The 24,414-nt window shown below is 45.0% G+C and overlaps 1 protein-coding gene across 6 annotated transcripts in view; it reads right to left on the reverse strand.

Moving 5' to 3' along the window:
• The window catches only part of GATAD2A (GATA zinc finger domain containing 2A), a 107,938-nt gene that overhangs the window by 52,761 nt on the left and 30,763 nt on the right, over window positions 1-24,414 (reverse strand). For 4 of the 6 annotated variants that reach the window (XM_047696329.1, XM_047696356.1, XM_047696338.1 and 1 more), the window contains exon 2: window positions 12,493-12,581. In XM_047696329.1, coding sequence (XP_047552285.1) covers window positions 12,493-12,507 — 15 coding nt within the window. In that variant the 5' untranslated portion in view covers window positions 12,508-12,581. Of the gene's footprint in view, window positions 1-1,827; window positions 1,847-12,492; window positions 12,582-24,414 lie in introns of those variants that run through there. The other 2 variants (XM_047696365.1, XM_047696347.1) reach the window with 2 other exon arrangements.

Consider the following 24,414-nt stretch of genomic DNA (forward strand, 5'->3'; position numbering starts at 1 on the left):
GGAGGAAATATGTTAGAAAAGATGAAGTGGAAAATACACAGGAGCATGAAAACCCATCTCCAGAAAAAGTAAATGAAACCAAATAAAAGGAGATCAAAACTTTAAAGTTTTTTTTAAATGGGATGAAATTGTGTAGAAGGAAAAGGAATCCTGTTAAACCACTTATACTCTGTGTGAGAGGCTCTCGGTGATGGCAGGGCCTCACATGACTTCTCTGGGCACTGGGAATCCTTCAGGAGTCCAGGGACTGGGGTTGGGGTGGAGGTCAGGACCAGCCATCAATCAGCCTGTGAGAGTGAGAAGGGCTAGAACCTCTAACTGGATCCTAAAGGAAAGGGTGGGAGGAAGCCCTAAGAGCCATGAAATGGAAAAGGATGCTCCAAAGACACATACACATGACTTAAAATCAAGTGCCTTCAGTCACTCCATCAACCAAATCAATCTGAGCATGGGCACTCTCTTTGGGGGACTTCTTTGCTTCTGGAAAACCCTTCATAGCTGCAGTCCTCAGCTTGGACGAGGAGCCAAAGGGAAAGGTTAAGTTCAGGAGCATCTCAGCCTCCTCATAACAGAGCACTTCTAACATCCCAGGTGTGCCCACACACTGCACATCATCTGAAATCCTAATGACCCATCAAATATAAGCCTGTTACCATCAAGGGGTTGGGGGGCCATCTGACACAGGCCACGACATCATCTATCAGTTACCTCTAGTCCTTGGTTTAAGAACCATCCAGAGAAACAGGTTAAGAATGAAAAAGATTAAAAAGGAACTGGCACCTCTAGTTTTCACATTTACAAATAAACACACATTTACAATCAGATTTTGTTAAAGCGGAGGACTTGTAAATGAGGTCTCTGAATTAATGCTTTTTGGGGATATATTTAACAAAGTTAACCTGGAGAGGAGAAACTTTAACACACTTAAGTGGTGACCATCAGGTCATGATTTCAAGGTCCTGAGATCAAGCCCCACATCCGGATCTCTGCTCAGTGGGAGACTGCTTCCCAGAGAGCACAAGCATGGGGAGGGGAGGAGAGAAGAGGGAAATGGAGAGGCAGGCCCCACAATGAGCAGGGAGCCCCATGCAAGACCTGATCCCAGTAACCCTAGGATCATGACCTGAGCCTAACGCCACTGCTTAACCGACTGAGCCACCAAGGCATCTGACCATCAACATTTTAAAGACAAAACTTTAATGATCCTCAGATTCCTAAACACAAATCCCACACAGGCTACACAGTAAAGAACACAGCACTTGTAGTAGCTAACTCAGGCATAGTGCGTGGGAATGAAGCGGGGTTTGGGACAAGTCATCTCCAGAAAATAGACAGGCACGAGGCCAGCCTGCTGACAGTTCACTAGGCTGCTCAAACTCGCCTCCAGGATGTGCAGTGCCAGGCCTGGGACATCAGGTCCTCAGACCTCAACCTCCCTCCCTGGAATCATGGGAGAAATGGTGGGGGGTGGGGGGTGGAAGGGTGGAGAGTTGAAGAAAGTACAGATCCTATCCTGGGGAGACAGTGTACAGAATATATTCTTATCTTCCCTCAGACACAGCCAATCTCCTGCAAACTTCTGAAAACAGGGAATAATGTGGATTAAACAGGTCCCCCTCAACTACATTTGCACCCCAGCCCCATGCCTTGGCTTCTGAGCACCCCTTCCCAGAGACATGAAATGAAAGCCAGTCTTCATCTCCAGTCAGAGCACACAATAGGAAAAAAGTGCACTTACACTGATCACATGTTAAGAGAGGGAAAGACCAGTAGCAAGTATCTTTAAAACTATAGTAGCTCCTCCAGGCTCACACTGGAGATAAGTACCTGGCTTCTGTGTTTGCTCTGGAAGTGCCCCGTGAGCACCCAACACCACCCACCTGAAAGTGGCTCCACATACGCATCGAACCACCAGCAGCAGCCAGAGCCGCTGGGCCAAATCCCAACCCTACAGCCAGAAAGAAATAGATGCTGTTGCAGGAGCACACAACAGAGAAACAAAGGTGCTGCCTGTGAAGGGGAATCTGAGCAATATTAATCCACCGAGAAACACTGACCAGGAATCCCCCTGGTGCGGGATGTTACCCTCAGGGCTAGTGGGCTACATGTGCCTCCCATGGGAAAGGAAGAGCCCTCTGTTCCTTCCCAGCTGCCTCCTGAACCATGTGCCTCCATGGTCTACAAAGGGTTACACCTACCATTTTCATGCCATCTGCAATGTCCCCATTAGGTGTCACATCACAAAATGGGATGCCTTAACCCTTTCAGTGCCAACTCCCTCAGGGCCAAGACACAGCTCTAACCACCAGCTCCACTGAGGCCCCTGGCTGAAAATGGCAGGGAGGCTTTGCACAGGCCAAGTCCAAAAAGGACCCAAAAAGTCACCTCCATTCCTAGGAGGAGACAGAAGAAGAAAGTAGGGGAACCAGGGGTGCCTCTTTTGTCATTTTCATCAGGGTACCCAGCAATATGGTAACACCTGGAGGCCTTTCCTGGGTTCCCTTTGTCAAGCTCCTCCCTGCATATTCTGTGCTATCAGAGCACACTGGCAAATGCCCCAGGAGGATCAGAGTCAGCAGGGAAACTTACTTTTAGGACTAAGTTTCTGGTCTCAATAAAGCCCATGGGACTAAGAAACCATTACTACCAAGGAAAACTTCTCTCAGCACTTTCTGCCTAGCTGCAGGAGCTAAAACAGAAATCCCACTTCTAGCCTCTATGGTAAGTGGAAATCTTCCCCTTGAGCAGACAGTTGTTCAGATACCTACATCAATCAATCAATCACTGGGAAACAGCAGAGCTGGGCTTGAGGGTATCACATTAAGTGGTCCTTTTTAATTCAAGGTAAAAGCAAGGCCCTCGCCTCAAGCAGCCTTAAGGTCAGGTCTGTCTCTCTGATTTTGTCTCCTCCCATCCCATGCCCCACTCCACCCTGACCCCATTCTTTTAGGCCACAATGACATTCTGGCTGCTCCAGAGAGTCAAGCTCACTCCCACCCCAGGGCCTTTGCACTTCCTGCTCTCTCTGCCTGGAAGGTCTCTGCCCCCAGGTCTCTGAACTACCCTCTCTTTTTCAGGTCTTAGCTGAGACAGCAAAGTGCTATCATCTCCCCTCCACACAACCCCCTCCATAGATTTCTAACTTCTTTCCCACTTATCACCACTTAACATTCTATTTACTCATCTCTCTGTGTACCCTCCTAACCCAATCTCCCATAAGACAAGGAATACCTCTTTGTTCAGAGCTACCATCCTAGAACCCAGAACACATATATGTGTGTTAAACATACAAGAAAAAGTATTTTCAGAACTCCCAGCTATCATTCTCTCTTCCTTGTTAAAAAAGCCAAAATGTCTTCATGTCAATAAAAAACATAAGGATCAAAAACAAAACTCTTACCTTTTAATAAAAATTAACTCACAATAGGTAAAAGACCTAACTATTAAAAGCTAAACCTATAAACCTCTTAGAAAAAAACAGAAGGGTAAATCATGACCTTGGATTTGGCAACATATTCTTAAATGTGAAACCAAAAGCACAGTATCAACAGAAGGGAAAGAAAAAAAAAAAAGGCAAACTGGACTTCATCAAAATTAAAATCTAATGTGCAAATGACACTATCAAGGGAGTGAGGCAGGGTCTGGCTGGCTCAGTCAGAGAAGTGTTCAACTCTCTATCTTGGCATTGTAACTTGAAGCCCCACATTTGGTATAAAGATTACTTAAAATTGTAAAAAAAAAAAGAGAGAGAGAGAGAAAGTGTGTGAAGAAACAACCCACAAAATGGGAGAAAACACTTGCAAATCATCTATCTGGTAAGGGTCTAGTGTATAGAATATATAAAGAACTCTGAACAGGGGCGTCTGGGTGCCTCAGTGGGTTAAGCCTCTGCCTTCGGCTCAGGTCATGATTTCAAGGTCCTGAGATCAAGCCCCACAGCCGGATCTCTGATCAGTGGGAGTCTACTTCCCCCTCTCTCCCTGCCTGCCTCTCTGCCTACTTTTGGTCTCTCTGTCAAATGAATAAATAAAATCTTAAAAAAAGAAAAAACACAAAAAATCTCTGAACAATTAAAAACAAATCCAATTCAAAAACATACAGACATTTCTCCAAAGAAGATACACAAATGGCCAATAAACACATGAAAAGATGTCCAATATTTGTCATCAGGTAAATGCACATCAAAACCACAATGAGATACTACCTCATACCCATTAGGAGGACTATAGTTAATTTAAAAAAAGAAAAAAAAAGTGTTGTCAAGGACATGGAGAAACTGGAACCCTTATACATTACTGACAGAAACATAAAATGGTGCAGTGATGTGGTAACAGACAGTCTCTCAAAAAGTTAAATACAGCATTACCATATGACCCAGCAATCTACTGCTAGGTACATAAGCTAAGAGATGTGAAAACGGTCACACAAAAACTTACACACAAATGTTAAAAGCAGCACTATTCACAACAGTCAACACACAGAATCAACCCAAATGTCCATCAACAGATGAATGAACAAAATGTGATACATCCATACAATGAAATACTATTCACTCATAAAAAGGAATGAAGTTCTGATTCATGTCACAAGGTGGATGAACAGTGAAAATACTATGCTGAATGAGAGAAGCCAGATAAAAAAGGCCACAGAGAATCAAAAATTATTCCATTTCTATGAAATGCCCAGAACAGGCAAATCCATAGAGACAGAAAGTAGAATAGTGGTTGCTAGGGGCCCTGAAGGGCACAAAGGTGGAGGAGTGGGAAATGACTGCTAATGGGTACAGGCTTCTTTTGGGGATAAAAACATTCTGGAATTTGACAGAAATGATGATCATATGACATGGTGAATGTATTAAATGCCAACTTTGAAATGGCTAAACTGGTGAATTTTAGGTTCTGTGAATCAATCATTCAGTTCTTACAGCGACGAACTCACCACAAACCCACCACACAAGTGGTAACTAAGAATTGCCTCCAACCAAAGGAGCCAATGCCTGAAAGCATGGCCACGTGGGCAAAGATCAATTTAGCAATGGGGAGCTAAGGCAGAAAGAGGGCAAGGCCTCAGACAATTGGGGTCACACAAACTACCATCAGCAGAACATGATTTAAGTCAGATTCATTATAGGGTCCACACCCTAAAACCAAAACAACACACACTACGGTTTTATATTAATACACTACTGGGAATGTGCCACCTGCCTCAGTCACACGGGTATTTTACTTGTTCATCTAAATACCTGCTTAGTTTCTCTCTTTCTTTTTTTAAGCTACAATGTTGTGGGGTTTTTTCTTTTAAGATTTTATTTATTTGACAGAGAGAGACAAACCAAGAGAGGAAACACAAACAGGGGGAGTTGGAGAGGGAGAAGCAGACTCCCTGCTGAGCAGGGAGCCTGATGAGGGGCTTGATCCCAGGACCCTGGCATCACGACCTGATCTGAAGGCAGATGCTTAACAACTGAGCCACCCAGGCACCCCAACCTGCTTAGTTTCTACCAGGAACAAAGGGCTGACTGGACCCCATGACAGGCCTCCTCCTAGGAAACTCTGGGAAGATACACAAGGAGGCAGGTAAGTGGACACCAGGTCAAGAGACACAGAGTGAGGTTCCTTCCACGAAGAGTTACAGTGATAATCCCTAAATCACACATAGGATCAAACCTTCTATTTTATCCACTCCTCACTGGCTATGGCTACTATGGACACATGACACCAGTGAGGTGAGTGTGGTCTCTAATCAAAAATATATTAAGTTGGGGGTGCCTGGGTGGCTCAGGTCATGATCTCGGGGTCCTGGGATCGAGCCCCGCATCGGGCTCTCTGCTCAGCGGGGAATCTGCTTCCCCCTCTCTCTCTGCCTACTTGTGGTCTCTACCTCTCTGTCAAATAAATAAATAAAATCTTTAAAAAAAAAAAAAAATATATATATATATATATATAAATAAAATGTTGGGCACCTGGGTGGCTCAGTTGGGTTAGGTGACTGCCTTCAGCTCAGGTCATGATCCTGGAGTCCCGGGATTGAGTCCCCACATCAGGCTCCCAGCTCCACGGGGAGTCTGCTTCTCCCTCTGACCTTCGCCTCGTTCATGCTCTCTCTCTCTCAAATAAAATGTTAAAAAAAAACCCAAACATACATTATGTGAGAAAACAAAGTATGGGATATCAGAGTCAAAGTATTAAAGTGAAGAAGCACATGCAGTGGTAAAATGAGCTCCAAGTACTGGAGAGGGAGGCTAGAGGCTCAGGGAAAGGAAGGTGCCATCAGCATCACTGTGCATCAGGTAAAAATCAGAATGCCTGGTTCGCCTCAGTTTCCTCCCCTGTGAAATGGGAACAATACCCACTTTATAACTATTGCTCTTTGAAGGCTCTGTGAAAGGTAGTTGTGAGTATTATTATTACAGAAAGTAACGATGCTGTAATCGGAAGCTGTTCCACCTGAGAGACCACCAGCCACAGCCCCTCATACCAATTCTAGAATCTGAAGGTTTTCTGTTTGAATTTTAAACTAACCATAAGTGGCCACCACCCTCACTTTTGTAAGCAGCTGTCTCCCCTGCCCTGGGTGACAGATGTCATAAAGTTCCCTGAGGGAATATCTGGGTTAAGCCCATTTTTTCAAATCCTAGATTATGGAAAACTGCAAATATACCCACAGAAGTAGCAAGAAGAGCATGACTCACAGCGAACATCCACCACTCAGCCTGCACGTCTTCCACACTCGGCCTTCCCCCACACTCTACTAGCTCCTGGGAAGCAAATTCTAACAGTATTCATTTTATGAATAAACTGGTCAGTTTATTCTCTACAGCACAAACCACAATTCCATGAGCTGACCTCCAACAATTTAACAAAGCATTTTTTTTTTTAAGATTTTATTTCTTTCTTTGACAGAGATCACAAGTAGGCAGAGAGGCAGGCAGAGAGAGGGGGAAGCATGCTCTCTGCTGAGCAGAGAGTCCGATGTGGGGCTCAATCCCAGGACCCTGAGATTATAACCTGAGCCTAAGGCAGAGGCTTAACCCACTGAGCCACCCAGGCGCCCCCGCAACAAGCATTTCTTAATCTTTGTCAGCCACACACGGTTGAAAAATCTATAGGTGCCCCTCCAACCTTTCCTTTCAACCATACATTTATTTATCCTGTTTCCCACAGTCAAGTTGGCATCCCTGTAACTATAACACAACATGCCCCTGATTTACTGTAAACTAGATTTTGAGGCCCAACCAAGCACACACCATTACAGAAGGACACACATTCTCTTCGATGGCAGGCAGCTATAGAGGATCACTGTCTGGATTCACCATTTCATTAGGTATCTGAAAACTTTTAAGCTTTTAATTCCATCATTTCATTTTAATTAGATAGAATATGTTAATAGCTGCACTGTCCGCTAGCTGCATGTGGATATTTAAAGACTAAAAATAAATGAAAATTTGACTTCTTCAAACTATTTCAGGTGCCACATTGGACAGTGAGGGTACAGAGAGTTCTAGGAAGTTCTGCAGGGCAGCACTGAACCTGTGAGGGAAGCTTGCTCTGACCATTTTGTTCCTCAAGAGTTCAGTCCATAGAAAAGTGAAAGAATAAATACTAGTTTCTATTTACCAGTTTTAAAAATGAATCAGTTCAATAGAACCTTCCAAAGAGGACCAGAGAATTTCTTCCTTTCCTGTGGAGCACCAATAATATAAATGAACCTGTGGATTTTTAACACATCTGATGTTCCAACTTGGGAATCTGTTTTTATTCATACTCCTCTGTCCCACCCTTCACAGTCTTACACAATGAGGACATTCCCAATGCAGATTTAGAATTAAAATGTTGTAACTTAAGTGCTTTGATTTTATACTTGTATTTTTCTTAGTGCTGAAAATTCTGATTCTTAAAGACATTAACTGCTTGTTTTCTCCTGCAATATAATTGTCCCCACTATCCACAGTTTCAGTTACCTGCGGTCAGTCACAGTCCAGGAGCAGATGATCCCCTGGCAGACCAACAGAAGTCAATAGTAGCCTAATGCTATGTTGCAACAGCTACGTCATTCACCTCACTCCATCTCATCACACAGGCATTTTATCATCTCACATCATCACAAGAAGGGTGAGTATAGTACTAAGATATTTTGAGAGAGAGACCACATTCACACAACTTTTATTTTAGTATAGCTCTAACAGTTCTATTAGTTATTGTCGTTAATCTCTTACTGTTTCTAACTTTTAAACTAAACTTTATAAGTATATATGCATAGGAAAAATCACAGTATATATAAGGTTTGATAGTATCTGCGTTTTCAGGCATCCCATGATGGTCCTGGAAAGTGTTCTTATAGGGGAAGGGGCACTACTGTATGTAACAATAAGACTACTGGTATAATTAACCTAAAACCAAAAATAATTCCTAAAAACAGTTAATGATTTTTTAAAAAAAGAAGTTTTTGCCCTTATGGTTTATCACATTACAACATTTACAGTCTAACTACTATGTTTAAAACTCTAGCAAAGGAAATTCTCTCAGATGTTAAGTCACCAACCTCAGTCACAACTGACATATACCTAGGTTCCTATTCACTTCCTTTTGCTTCTGGTTTTTAGGGGTTGCTTCTCTCCCTTGCCCCAAACAACATCGCCATAATTTTGTTTATAATTATGTAAAACACCCATCTGGTGCTACACCAAAAAAGAAAGCCAGAGACATCTCCTGGTAACCCTGTTTCTTCTCAGCCTTCCTCCCAGAAATGACCATGTTGTTCATTTATGGTTTAGATTTCCTGTATTTAAAAATAAAATATAGGGGCACCTGGGTGGCTCAGTGGGTTAAAGCCTCTGCCTTTGGTTCAGGTCATGATCTCAGAGTCCTGGGATCGAGCCCCGCATCGGGCTCTCTGCTCAGCGGGCAGCCTACTTCCTCCTCTCTCTCTGCCTGCCTCTCTGCCTACTTGTGATCTCTGTCTGTCCAATAAATAAATAAAATCTTTTAAAAAAATTAAAAAATTAAAAAAATATATAAGCAAACATATACACATACAGCCATGTCTCTCCACCTTCCCTTGGACAGGTAAGTGTACTACATCTCTTTATCCTCCACCTTGTTCTTTCCACTTCTTATTTCATCCTAGAAATTCTGTCACCATAACATGAGGACATGCCTCCTTCCTTCAGGGGCTTGACACCACCTCACCAGAAGCTCTACCCCTCACCGGCTCCAGTCCCAACTGACATTCATCTAAGTCATTTCCAGCTTTGCTACTTCAGAATGTTGTAAGGAACATCCTTGTCACAATTCTTATTTTTGACAGTGTATCTTTGTGATACACTTCTAGAAGTGGAATTTCTGGAGCAAAGGGTAAGCCAATCTCTCTCTGAGGAGTTGTGAACCTCTCTCTAAAAGCAACATATGGCAGTGCCTGATTTCCACCAACAGACTGGTATCCACCTCTGGGGACAAAAGGTCAGAAATGTTGTTTTGGGGAAGCTCCAATGAGCAGTATTCTTAGTATCAGAAAGACCTGAGCATCTTTCCATACCTTGGTTAGAGACATCCACGTTCACTTTCTCTGTGAACTGTATTTCTGTAAGTCACACCCATTTTTAATCCTTAACACCCAACATAAGGCTAGTCATTCAGCACACTAGCAGTGTGTACTTGAACAAACACAGCTCCTGACAAGAAAAATTCAAGAAGCAGATGCCACATCCATTAGCCCAAGCTGGCAGTCTGACCCAAGGTGTACACACCTCCACTGTGTACATGGTGGGGCACTGTGTGGGGGCTATGTGAGTACCTCAGGGCTCATCGGGAACCTACCTTCCTCCTGCCCCGCTCCTCTTCTGTGCCCACTGAGTCCTGGATGGCAGGAACCGGGAGATACTAGCTGACCACAGGCCATGGTACAATTAAAAGTGGGTATGGGTTAACCAGAGAAAACCCAAATTGCTGACGTGACTTATACCCCACAACAAAAAGTACAAGCTGACATATTTACAGATCTTAAAAAATAATTATTCAAGGGTGTTTTGGCCTGTTTGGCATTAGCCATCATATGCCATAACTGTTCAGACTGTCCCTTTCTTATCAAGCCCCTTCATGTACTGGGGAGAGGCAAGGCCAGAAAGAACACTTAGGATGACTTCTAGGAGTTTAAAACCCCAAACTGTCTGATTCTAATGCTATGGTTGTATCTTCCCTGCTGGCCCTGTGACAGGAAAAGAGGGACTTGCTTTCATTCATTCATTCATTCATTCAGCAAGTACTTACTACTACTGAGTTAACAAAGAACCAGGCAAATGGTGGAGCACCCATCCTAGAACCTCAGAGAATGCTAAGCTAGCCCACTGCCTTCAGACAATGACCTGAGCTGCAAGACAAGGGGAGTCCCTAACCCCACTGGGCTGGGGTTCAAGTGAGACCTTTTTCCGATGTGAAGTTCCTTGATTTTTAAATGCTAATGTCTAAAGATAGCCTATCAACAGCCAAGTGCCAGGCCCACCCCCTGTGGATGTCCCACTATGCCACCAGGACCAGGTATCAAGCATCGTCAACACTGATGATCCAAACCTCATCCTAGCTCTAGGAAACCAGCAGAGACTTGAGGTTACTTCTTGTCTCCAGAACTCTGAGGACCTCAGGCAGGGCTGGGCTATGTAAAATGGTACAGCTGCCACGACAACAGTCTGGAAGGTCCTCAAAATGTTCAACAGTTACCATTATGACCCAGCAACTCCACTCCTAGGTATATACCCAAAGGAATCAAAAACATATCCCCACATACTGTGTACACAAATGTTCATAGCAGCACTATTCAGAACTGCTAAAAGGTGGAAACACCCAAATTTATCCCAGATGAATGAGTACATGGTCCATCCATATGATGGTACTCAGCCATAAAAGTGTATGAAGCACTGAATCATGCTACAATGTGGATGAACCTCAAAAACTACGCTGAGAAGCCAGACACACAAGGTTATATACTGGATAACTCTGCTGATATGTCCAGGACAGGCAAATGCGGAGAGACAGAAAGCAGATTAGTGGGAGAGGGAGTATAAGGAGTGACAGCTAATGAGGATGGAATTTCTTTTTGGGGTGATAAGTGCTCTGGAACTAGACAGAGGTGAAGGTTGCACAACACTATTAAATAAACAAAAACAAACAAACAAAAAAATCACCGAATCGTATACTATAAATGAGTGAAATGTATGGTAGACAAATTAGATCTTGATTGTTAAAAAAATTTTTTTTAAAGCTGGGCTCCTTGCTCAGCGGGGAGTCTGCTTCTCCCTCTGTCCCTCTCCCCAACTCATGGTTGAGGCTCACTCTCCCAAATAAATAAATAAAATCTTCAAAAAAAAATTTTTTTAAAGCACTGGTAAAGCTTATTTGTTGGAAGAACATTCTGGAACGGTTTTCCCACTAACAGGATAACTTGACTATGCTCATGTTTTTTTGTTTTTTTGCTACATGCAAATAAGAGCCAAAACCTCACAAAATTAATCCCAACTATTGTCAAGAAGCGGGCAAATCCAGGCAGCTGGTTCTCACTCCATGCAGCTATGGTGCTGTTAGAGTGGCATGCACCCCTCAGCAAGTCACCTGCTGGCTGGCCTGGAAAAGAAGCAGCTGACCAACCCAGGAGGTCTCCAACCTGCCTTACAGTTCTAACTCTGAGCTCTTTTTTTTTTTTTTTAAGATTTTTTATTTATTTATTTGACAGAGAGAGATCACAAGCAGGCAGAGAGGCAGGCAGAGAGAGAGGAGGAAGCAGGCTCTCCGCCGAGCAGAGAGCCCGATGCGGGGCTCGATCCCAGGACCCTGAGATCATGACCCGAGCCGAAGGCAGCGGCTTAACCCGCTGAGCCACCCAGGCGCCCCTAACTCTGAGCTCTTAAGTTCTTCTCCAGATAGACAGTCCTCAGCCAAAACATGGCTGGGCAAACCCTGCTGATAACAAGACAAAAATCCCACCCAGGTGTCAAGATCAGTCCTGCTAGGTTCTGACAGTCCTTGAGTTGAGGGCCCTAAGCAAGGGGTCAGGCTGCCTCAGTTTCCTCACAGGCATGAGTCGGAGGTCAGGGCAACCAGCTCCAACCACCAGTGCCAGGCCCTGTGCCACAGGCAGTGGTCAGGGAAAAATTCTTCTCATTTTGGTCAGTGTTGAGAAATCACAAAAATGGCCAGAGGGCAAAAGGCCACCTGGCCAGGATTATCTTTTACTCCTGACACTCCCTGGAAGGTTTATTCCAGTTAGGCCTGGGCTTTTCAAGTGAGTGAACCCTGAGACAGGAAGGGAAAAGAAATGGCCTCCCTGGAAGCACGGGCAGGGCCTCAGTGATCCCGTGGTGACAGTCCAATACACAATCCTGGAGGGACTTGCTTCCCTCCATTTCCTCTAGAAGTGGCTGCAAGCTTCTGAAGCAGTGCTCAGTTTCAAATGTCCAAGAAGCTGGGCAAGTCATTCCATAGATACCAGACCCCAAACACTCACCTGGCTTCTGTGCATGGGATGCTAGTCCTACCAGCTGGCCATGGCGGCAGCTACGTCAAAAGGCAACTTGTGTCAACGTGCTGACCAACCTAAAGTAAAAGGGAGAAAAAGAAACCCTGAATTTCCAAGGAAATCTTCTGGAATATATGGATGATTTTCAGTCATCTCCCACCCAAATTTATACAGCAAAATTTTAGATTTCAACCACAGCTGTGCCTGTGCTACTTTCCACAGGGGGACAGGCTGAGGAAATAAATTTCTATCCCTCTCTGACCTATGACCCAATACAGTGTTAACCAATAAACCCTAGCATCCAGACACTGACTTCAGCAATATGGTCAGATATGAGGTGGTAATAAGCAGCCACATCCTGACATACCGAATATATAGCAAATGATTCAACATTCTGGTTAAAACAGTAATAACATTAATAGCAGAAACAGTACTATCTAGAATTTAATAGGTGCTCAGTAGCGAGTTCCAGTTACTATGCTAAAACTCCCTACACCTCTTTGAATCCCAAGGACAATTTTGGGTTACACAATCATCCCCATTTTACAGACAAGGGATATGATGGGTCTAATATTCAGGAATTTGCCCAGAGTCACCCAGATCTCCCTCTACAGACATGACCTTTTTGCTCCCCAGTCCACGCTCCCTCGCAAAGATGGCAGAGAAACCACCCACCATTCCAGGCAGTTGTAGGATTTGCCCTCAAGAAGCTGAGGGTCATGTGCCTGGAGCCTGGCAGACTTTAGCTCCATAGGGCAACTCGAAGTTTTACTCTGAGGATCATTTCCACAGGGATTACAAAACCGCCCAGAGAGGAACCAGCTGCCTGTTTTACAGACAGGAAAATTAAGGATCAAGAATGTTCAGAACTCTCCCAAGGTCACAGAGACAGTGTGGCCCTAGGACTTCCCCCTCCTTTGTGACATCAGATATGCAGGGCTCCACCCACAGAGGCTAAACCTAGAGAAAGAGCCAAACCAGACTCCTAGGCAGTGCTGTCAGTTGCAGCCTGGCGAATATTGTCAGTATCACCTCTGCTGTCATTCTTTGTGCTCACATGACTACCAGGAGCTTGGCTCTGATATGAAACCTTTATTTTTAAACTGGGTTCACAGCAATTCACAGTTCATGGACAGCGAGAAACACTCCCACAGGAGAACTTGAAAAAAAAAAAAAAAAAAAAAAAAAAGCAAACATCAGTGAACTCTATGGAAAGACCTTTGGGCACCAAGGAGCACATGGCATCCTCCTCAGGCCCAGGACCAGCCGTAGCCACCATCTGGGCTATTTTTTGGGGAGCGGGGCACTTTCTGCCACTCTTTTTTAGCCCCATTCAGGCCAGAAAACACAGTGGACACCGTTAACCCTGGTTTTCATATCACCTGAGCCATGGCCTCACTCTGCAATGGAGATGGAAAGCCCAGCAGCAGAGGCTTTCCAAACACCTACCTCTTAGGAACAAGGTCAATACAAGTCAGCAGTATTTCCACAGATTTTTAAAAATCCATTTACAACAGCATAAATATGAAATACTTAAATCTTTAAAAAAATTATTTATCCTTATTTATTTTTGACAGCTTGAGTGTGTGCACACACGGGGAAGGGCAGAGGGAAGGAGAGAGAGAATCCTCAAGCAGACTCCCCCACTGAGCTTGGAGCCCAACATGGGGTTCCATCCCAGGACCCTGAGATCATGACCCAAGTCGAAATCAAGAGTCGGATGCTTAACCGACTGAGCCACCCAGGTGCCCCAGGATAAATATAATTTTTATTTTGTGGTGTTTTTTTTTTTAAGATTTTATTCATTTATTTGATAGACAGAGATCACAAATAGGCAGAGAGGCAGGCAGGGAGAGAGAAGGGGAAGCAGGCTCCTTGCTGAGCAGAGAGCCCAATGCAGGGCTCGATCCCAGGACCGAAATCATGACCTGAGCCAAAGGCAGAGGCTCAACCCACTGAGCCACCCGGGCACCCCAAATTTAATTTTTAAAAAGATGTTCAAGGGTAACCCTCTCAGGTCCCCTCCCTCCTCAGGAGCTTTGTGCTATCACTTTGATATCACTCAATAAACTTTGCTTTGCTGCCCACCCCCCCCCCCCGCAAAATGTTCTAGACCTATAAAGAGGAACTATAGTAAGACATCACTGAGAGAAATGAAAGAAAACCTAAATGAAGACATGCCTTTTCCATGGGTCAGGAGGTGTCAATTCTCTTTCAAACTGATACACAGATTAAATGCAGACCCAATAAAAAAATTCCCAGAATTTTTTCTATAGAAAAAAAAAAAAAAAAAACACAAAACAAAACAATCTGACTCTAAAATTTACATGGAAATCCAAAGGACCTAGAACAGTGAAAACAATTGAAAAAGAGGAAGGAATTTGGAGGACTTATCCTACCTGATTTTAAGACCCACCATTAAGCTACAGTAACCAAGGGGCACCTTGATTTTGGCTCAGGTCATGATCTCACAGTTGTGAGATCAAGCCCCACACTGGGCTCCTCACTGGGCATAGAGACTGCTTAAGATCTGCTCTCCCTCTGCCCTTCCCTCCCCCTCTTAAAAAAAAAAATAAAAAAAAAAAAGCTATAGTAACCAAGACAGTGTGAAAAAGACAGAGGAAAGATGGATGAACAGAATACACCCATGTACCTGTGGACAACCGATACTCAACAAAGATCCAGTATTTCTACTCTGTAAGACCACAAGACACTTTGGACGACAATCTCCTAGACAGTTAACCCTGCAAGGAAGAAGGCCATCTTAATGTGTTAGTCACAATACACATCCTGCATCATAGGATAGAATGCAATGTGCAAGAAATTTTAAGGTAAACTCCTACTTTCACACTCAACCATAGCTTTCCCCAACTCAGCTCACAACAAACCTGGTCTTTCAGCTGCTCAGATTAAAAGCAGGAGTTGCTCTCCTGATAAGACTACCCCACTACCCAGTCCATCAGGAAATCCTATTGGTTCTGCCATCAAACACATTTGAAGCCCAACAGCTTCTCAAACCTCCGCTGGCCACACCATGTTTGGTGTTTGCTCTGTGAAGCCCTATCATCTCCTGGCCCCAGAGGCCTGCCTGGGGCCCACCTGCTCATCCTGCCCCAGCCATGCTGGCTTCCCCGGTCATGCCTCCAACAAATCAAGGACCCTCCCACCTTGGGGTCTTTTTATGTTTTTTTTTTTTTTTTAAAGATTTTATTTATTTATTTGACAGACAGAGATCACAAGTAGGAGAGATGCAGGCAGAGAGAGAGAGGCGGAAGCAGGCTCCCTGCCAAAGCAGAGAGCCCGATGTGGGACTTGATCCCAGGACCCCGGGATCATGACCTGAGCTGAAAGCAGAGGCCTCAACCCACTGAGCCACCCAGGCGCCCCTCTTTTTATGTTTTAAACAAAATCCCAGATACTTTATCATTTTAACAATCACTTCTTCAACCAGCATCCCAAATTGAAAATGACCTTTGAAAACATAACTACCATATAATAATCCCTAAATGTCAGCAACTGTCCAGTTCATATTTAGCTTCACACAATTTCTCAGAAATGTTTGTATGGTCTATTCGAACAGTAGCTGTTACAGTGTTTGTATTATACCTGCTCCCTCAGCCTTGATCACTCTCACCCCCCAGATGGCAGACCCTTCCATGTCCATGCCCCCTTTCTCTCCCCGTCAAGTCACTGCTCAAAATGTCTCCTTTGCAGAGGCCCACCCTGCTCTTTCTCTCTCTCACAGGCCCAGCCTCTCTGCATACTCCATATTATGCAGCTACTATCTAAGGACTTTCTCACCCAATAAGAACAGAAATGCCACAAGAAAAGGGGTGTTTTGTCTGCCTGATGCGTGATTTTATTTCAAGCACCTAGAACAGGGTCAGACACACACCGGTGCTTGATAAATATTTATGAAATGAACAGGCGGGGATGATTTAACATTGAAGGAAAAGGAACCTATATGAGGATCCCAGAGCATTAGTCCCCCCATACAAATAGTGTGAAATTCACAAAGGAGCAGAAACCAGGCAGAGATCACTTAGCACCATCAGAACTAGGACCATTTCTCTAAAATAAACTGTAGTTGCTTTTTCATGATACATCATCTGGACTGTTTTGCCATCCACCCGCATTGGCTGGGTTTAGAGAGCTTTTACTGTTTTTATTTCCAACCCATACATCTAAAACAGTATCAAGTAACTCTTAAGTACACAATTACCAACTCATTAAGAGACTCTTCCACTTCCTTGATAAATCGTTATGTTTTGGCTTTGACCCCCAACACCAGGGTCTAATGCACACCCATGCACACACGCACCACCCCAACTCTGAAACCCACCCAAACACAATGATTTCCCAGTTTAGGGGGGCAATCACCCTCGGTAAGAAGGTAGCCATAGTAATTTACATGAAATCAAGTCACTGCACTTTGGGAAACAGAAGTCCTTTGTTGCCATTTCATCCTCTCTAGCTCAGGCAAGAGGCTGGCTCCCTTTAAACTTGAGGGGAGGAACACTGGACAAAAACCAACTGCTGTGTGGGGAACTCCAGTTCTGCAGACACACTCCAGTTGCAGCATCCATGGCCAGCACAGAGATGGATCTCTGGGGCCACAGTCACCTAAACAGCCTGGGCTCTCCAAGGCACCCCCAAAGGGCCTCATCTGAGGCCCGGCCCTAAAGAAACTGCACACCTCTGGTCTCCTCTACCACCATCTGCACTCACCAAACATTTGTGCTATCTAAAAATTCTTCAAATGTGTCTGTAACCAAGTATTTATCACCCTGGTTCTAATCTAGTTCTGGAAAATAACATGAGGCCAAAAAACTCTAAGATGAAACCCAACAATACCCTTCACCTCTTCCATCTGTAAGTCCACAAAGTCTACTTGCTCCATGAAAACTGAGTGCCCCTGAAGAAAAGGGTTACCTAGACCATCTCTGGCAAAGGTCTTAGCGACTGCACCACCACGTTGTCAAGGAGGGGATTCCCCGGTGAGCCTTATCAGAAAGGCAAGAACTGAGGCAAGGCAACCATAAAAACAGCACAAGGAAGCCCAGAGGTCATACTGCCCTATGCGCTGGCTGGCTAGGGAATGATTAACTTGGGCCAACAATTCGATTTCTAATCCAGGGTCAGCAAACTTGCCTGAGTGGTCCTGGTGAAGGGTATTCCTGAAACAAAGCCACACCCACTCAAATACGCAATGTCCACAGCTGCTTCCACCTATAAGACAGAACTGAGTTATAGCAACAGAGACAGTACAGCCCCAGAAGCTGAAAACATGGACTTCCTGATCCTTGAAAGCAGAAGGAAACTGCAGCCCTGACAGGCTGTGCTGAGTGAGTATCAAAGGGACAGAGGTGACCCAGACACACCACAACAAAAAGGGCACAGGCACACCAAGGAGATGCTCCAGCTCTGAGTTGGCCCCAGGGCACAAAGCAGTACCTGCTCTCTCCAAAGCATGGAGCCTCATTAACCCTCTGTCCCCATGGAGTAGGGGAAAGCATGACTTGGCATACTAGAGAACCAGCCCCATGAGAGCCAAGGAGCCAACAGTGAGGCCAGCTACACAAGCCCATCCTTGGCAACCAGAACTGGCCTGTCTCTACTGTCAAACCTAGGAGGCATCCACTGGGTAACAGCCAGTATGTGCCCTCCAGGCCCCTGATCTGTCCCTGCCTATCTTCCCTTAGCCCTGATCACCATGCCCTCACTGAGGAATATATCATCCACTCTCCACATCATGCCAGTGCAGCCATTCCTAAAGGCCCTCAAAACCCCCCAATGCTTGTTAACATCTTACCCTGACCTCTGAGGGCCTGCCTGCTTTGGGCCCATGTGACCCTATGAAGTCATCTGACATGCATGAATATATGTATATACACACACAACATTCCTGGCTCACACTAATCTTGTCTCAATTCTTCATACTGCCACATCTTGCCTCCACCACTGGGCTTTTGCACACAGTGTTCCTATAACTGGGAAAGCCCTTCCCTCCGCACACTCATCCTTGAGACTCAAGCACCTGTTACTTAAGCATGCTCTCCCTAAGCAGTCCCTCCCCATTCCCCCTTCTATTACTGAGGACTACAGCCTCAACACTTAGCACAGCTGATCTTGACATGTGACATCCAGCATCCCATTAGGCTCTCTTCCCCAAACACTGTGGAGAAAAAGCTCTTGTTCATCTCTTTATCCAATGCCTAATGAAGCAAGAGTAGGAAATGGCATCCTCCATGAGTTATAAATACCCAACCACTATGTTTCCACCATGGACCTGAGGCAAAAACACAGCAATATAAATATAAACCCTACCCTTAATTAGAACAGCAAGTCAACTTGCCAGGAAGAAGTAACACTGAGATAGTCAAGGCCACAGCGCCACCACAACCCCTGGGGGAAGCTCTCCCCACCCTCCCTTATACTGTGTTTGGAGAAAGGCAGAGAGCTTCGTGAATCACTGGGAGGTTCCAGAGACCTCTATAGCCTTGCATCTGGAAAGGCTTTCTCTGTCACTGCTAAGAAGCATGACCTACCCCCGGCACCCACACCCTGTACTCCCCTCCTCCTTTCCTATTCTAGCCTAAAACACTTAGTACAATCTTTCCAACAGATCCCTTCCCTCTCCAAGGCTTGGCTCCACCATATCCTTTTTTCCTGGGCATTCCAGGAATCCCTCCCTTTCATACCACCAAACCTGAATGTTCTAGTGCTCCCTCCTGATGAATCATAACTAGTTGCAGGAGCCCACCTGAGCCCTGGGGTAGACCCTCAAGTCTTAAGACCATCTGAAGGACCAAGACCATCCAAAGGACCAAGTTACAAGCCCTGGCACAAGGCAGGCTCTCAGAACCAACAAGCTTTATGCTAAGTAGTCTCATTAATGTTGTTCCTCGAAATATTTCAACTCCTATCTAGAGTTTCCACCTTGCCCCCCAGCAGTTGCCCTGGCAAGTCCACACAGAAGTTCGAAACATCAGACAAACCCCTATATTTAAAATGCTCATTAATCAAATGTCCACATCTATCTAGACATGTCTGAGACTTTGGGAAGGGTCTGAAGTGTTAGTGTTTAGCACGGAGGATGCTTGGTATGTTACATTAGTAAAGGACATCTCAAAGAAAATGACACAAGAACAAAAGAGGAGATAACCTCTCTGTTAATAATGAGAAACTAAGAACTGGTGTTTACCATTTTGTGTACATGCACCAATACACACTACTATTAAGGAAATTCACTGACAAACAGCCATATGAAACAATCAATACCCTCAATCTCCAAGCCAAGCACTGGAGCAGCAAAGACCTCAATCTGTTTCTGGACACTGCTCTCCTAAGTCCCCCGAAGACTCTAAGAGTGCCATGTCACCCCACACAGCTGGAGAAAGTGCATCCAAGCCCCACCCCTGTGGGGACCAAAAAACACCCACGGAATCCCTGTGCTCCAACATTCCCAAAATGATGTTACAATGAGCCTTCTAGAATCACACATATCCACATCCTTTTTTTTTTTTTAAACCTCATAGTATCCGGCACAAGCTAAGCCATCAAAATGTGAGTGCCTTTGCTCTTTTCTCCCTAAACTAACTCTTGGGAGGATAAAATGCATGTTCATAAGGATGCAAGACATTTCTGACTTCAGAAAAATTCCATTTTTTTCCCCACTGTACTAAGATATAAGTAACATCAAACTGACCATTTAGCTAGTAAGTCTACAGCTCAATGGTGTTAAGTCCATTCACATTGTTGTGCAACCATCACCACCAGCACCATCCATTTCCAGAACTTTGTCACCTTGCAAAACTGAATCTCTGTCCCCAATTAAACACTAACTTCCCCTTACCCCCACCCCAGCCCCTAGCACCCGCCATTCCACTTTTCTAGCTCTGTGAATTTGACTACTCTAGGGACCTCGTAAGTGGAATCTACAATATTTGTCTTTTTGTGTCTGGCTCAGCACGACATCTCTTAAGGTAGAACCACATACATCATTTAAACCCTTTGGGGCCAAACTGTGTACAGAACAAAGCCCATAGGCCTTGTGTTTCTACAGCCAAATGTATGACTCTAGAACCCTGCTTCCCAGACAAGCCATGTCTCTGACATCCTCTACTCTCCAAATAAACTACACAAAATGGCACTGGAAAAACGTAGAATGGTAAAATGAGAGCAGCAGTAAACATTACGCCTCAGATGGACTTTAAGTATGCTTCTCTCACCCTAGCTCTGACCTCCCAAAGCACCCCATCTCCCTGGGATATACCTCTTCCAGCTCTATTTCACATCCAAGAACCAAGGGAATCAAGCAATGCCTGGTGGGTGAATATAAAAATGACTAGCTTGTCTTAGACATAAACATTTCCTAAAATGGAAGCCAGAGATAACACAGCCCAATCCAAAACTATTCCCTGGAGCATCTGGGTTAGATGTGGAAACTTAACACATGCCCACCAGGGGTACAAGCCTGAGCTCCTGACACAACCAACTCTACACAAGGGAGACCCACACAACTAGCCCAAACAGTGTACCTGCCAATCAGCATCAGTGAAAAGGAAAACACTGTAACCCACCCACTCAAATTTTAAGAAACCAAGCCCAACTATCTTGGGAGGCAAAGCCAGGCCCAGGGGATTCACCACACTAGCTGAGTCCATGGATGATGCTGCCTAGAAAAAGAGTAACATCATGGGGCACCTGGGTGGCTCAGTGGGTTAGGCCTCTGCCTTCGGCTCAGGTCATGATCTCAGGGTTCTGGGATCGAGCCCCACATCGGGCTCTCTGCTCGGGAGGGAGCCTGCTTCCTCCTCTCTCTCTCTGCCTGCCTCTCTGCCTACTTGTGATCTCTATCTGTCAAATAAATAAATAAAATCTTAAAAAAAAAAAAAATAACATCAAGTGACCCCAATATGAAGCACCCAACTCACATAGAGGGAGGACATTTCATTGCCCATCATTTCAGATAGGAATGCCCAGAGCACCCCTATCTCCTGGTCAACTGCTCCAGTATAGATTAAAAGAGGAACAAAAATGATTGTCTGGGGTTCTCAGACTAGGGAAAGGCAAGCAGGCAGTCAGTCTCCTTTGCAAAACACCTATGTCCCTGTGTGGCCTGTGATAGTAAAACATACAGGGGCGCCTGGGTGGCTCAGTGGGTTAGGCCTCTGCCTTCGGCTCAGGTCATGATCTCAGGGTCCTGGGATCGAGTCCTGCGTCGGGCTCTCTGCTCAGTGGGGAGCCTGCTTCCCTTCCTCTCTCTCTGCCTGCCTCTCTACCTACTTGTGATCTCTGTCTGTCAAATAAATAAAATCTTAAAAAAAAAAAAAAAAAAAAACAAAGAATACTCCTCAGATGCCTAAAGAGTGGTCCTGAGTCTCCAGGACCAGTCAAAACAGGAAAATCTGGGAGTGAGGATCACAAAAAGTCCCACCTACAGAAGACATCGCCTCCATCTCTAAGGCAGCAAACAGAAAATCTAATGGCAGTCAGCCTCATTCCCAAGAACATATCATCCAGGCTGCCTCCACATCTTGCAGGATCTCAATCACCTCTATTAGCTTTATAGTTGGCTGCCAGGTCATGTTTATTTTCATGTCAAGAAATAAAACCTCCAGCCATTCTATTCTTACAGCAAGTTTTCTTGAGTTTGCTTTTAAAGAAGCAACACCTTACTTATCATAAAGGCAACCTCCTGGAAAGGTGAGACTCCTTCTTTCACCAGTGGACGGTTATCATCCACTACCACTGAGGCATTGTGGGCCCTAACCAGAGGCACCACGTGCCTCCACAACCAGGTCTGGGTGACCTGGAGCCTGCATGTACCATGCAAGCAGGAGCAAAGCTACCAGTTGAGCACCTTCTCCAAGCTGTGAAGACAGCCCCTAAATCAGCAACCCACTCACTCTCATCTGATGACAACACAGGCACCAACCCTAATCTACATATTCATGAGCAGGACAAAGACCAGTAAATTACACCAAGTCTCTCTGAGGAGCAGCATAAAGGCCATGGGCTGAGCTTACTTCCCCACAAGCCATGGTCCTGGAGAATAACAGCTACACTGGTACACCTGAAACTAATGTAATATTATGCGTCAACTATACTCAAATTTAGAAAGAGAGGGGGAGCAGATAGACTGCCACCATCTGGTAATCTTCTACAAGGACTGCCCAAGTGTTAACCGTATCTTACTTTTCAGCATATTTTTCTTTGGAAGGAGAAGCTTTTGTTATTCAAGAGCACCCAGAGGGAGCAGCATTCTAAAGACGGCCCTACTGTATACATACAAATGAAGACCTGGGCCTAGAAGAAAAGTACTTCACAGTCCTGAAATCTAAACAAAGTCTACCCACAGTAGTTCACATAATTTATCTTTGAAATGTCCAAGACAAGACAGTACTATTTGGGTCAGTCAGCAGTTGGTGGGATGGCAGAAATCTCACCAAAGAAATATAAATGGGAGAGAATCTCCAGTTTTCACCTCTAAACTGCACCTCACCTCTTTTCTCTGTCTTCTCACTGCCAACGAAATTACCCACCAGCCATCCTACTACAGCTGGGTGGACATGGAGCCTCATGTGACCTCTGCCACCTTGATCCCCGAGAAGGGTACTATCTTCCAAGCTGGCAATGGGAGACCAAGAAGCAGGGACACAGGTCTATTTAAGCTGGTAGTTTCCCCAAACACTAAAGGTCTGACTAAATCCAAATCCAAAGGGGCTATTTAGTACCCAGGCAGGCAGCAGGGTCAGTGTTGTCCAACCACAAACCCTCCAGATACCCCCAAGCCGAGTTTTCAGGAAGGAAGGTGGGACTTGGTAGAATTTTAGAAATCCAGTCTGACAGCAGGTCTTCAAATACAAAACCACCTACAACCATCTGAACAACCAAGCTTCCCTAAGTGGCAGAATTCATTTCTTTGACCATCAAGCCCAGGTCAAATAGTCAATACCATCAGGTAACTTTTTGTTTTTTTAAAGATTTTTAAGTAATCTCTGCACTCAACATGGAGCTCAAACTCACAATCCCAAGATCAAAAGTCACACACACTCTACTGACTGAGCCAGGCAGGTACCCCCAACTGGTAACTTCTCAGAAGTAGCTGAACTGTTCACCAACCACACTATGGCTACTGATGGCCCTGATTAAAGACACATGGCCAGCCCAGGAGTCCTGAGGCCTTGCAGCAAAGTGCAGGGCAATGAACTGGTTCCTGGCCCCAGATGCTTCACCACTGCTGTAAACTCTGACGATGTACCACAGCAATCACAAAAATTGCAGGACTAAAATGCTGCAAATGGAGAAGGAAAAAACTATAACGATGGCAACATCTATCAGTAAATAGTGGCTTACACTACATACACCAATTAAGAACAAATTGAGAAATGATGTAAACAGATGCCACACCTTCCTGACAGTGTATCCAACAATAAAAGTTATGATCAGAGGATGTCAGGAACAGAGGGGCTCCCCAGGAAGGGTATTCACAGAACCATCAACTGTCAGGGGCGTCTGGGTGGCTTAGTGGGTTAAGCCTCTGCCTTCAGTTCAGGTCATGGTCTCAGGGTCCTGGGATCGAGACCCACATGGGGCTCTCTGCTCAGCAGGGAGCCTGCTTCCCTTCCTCTCTCTCTCTCTCTGCCTGCCTCTCTGCTTACTTGTGATCTCACTTTCTCAAATAAATAAAATCTTAAAAAAAAAAAAAAAAAAAAGAACCATCAACTATCTTCACCATCCCCAGGGTACCCTACAGGGTAAACTGAAGCCAAGGTGTAGGTGAGGGTGAGCCACACCTGGCTTCTCTCAGCCATCAGAGCTCACCAGTGCCCTCATGGACACTTACCCTCACAGAAGGGTCAAGAGGAGGGGGAAGAGGAAGGACCAGGTGGACACAGGGCCCTG

The sequence above is a fragment of the Lutra lutra genome, chromosome 1 (genome assembly GCF_902655055.1).
Source record: "Lutra lutra chromosome 1, mLutLut1.2, whole genome shotgun sequence".
NCBI lineage: Eukaryota > Metazoa > Chordata > Mammalia > Carnivora > Mustelidae > Lutra > Lutra lutra.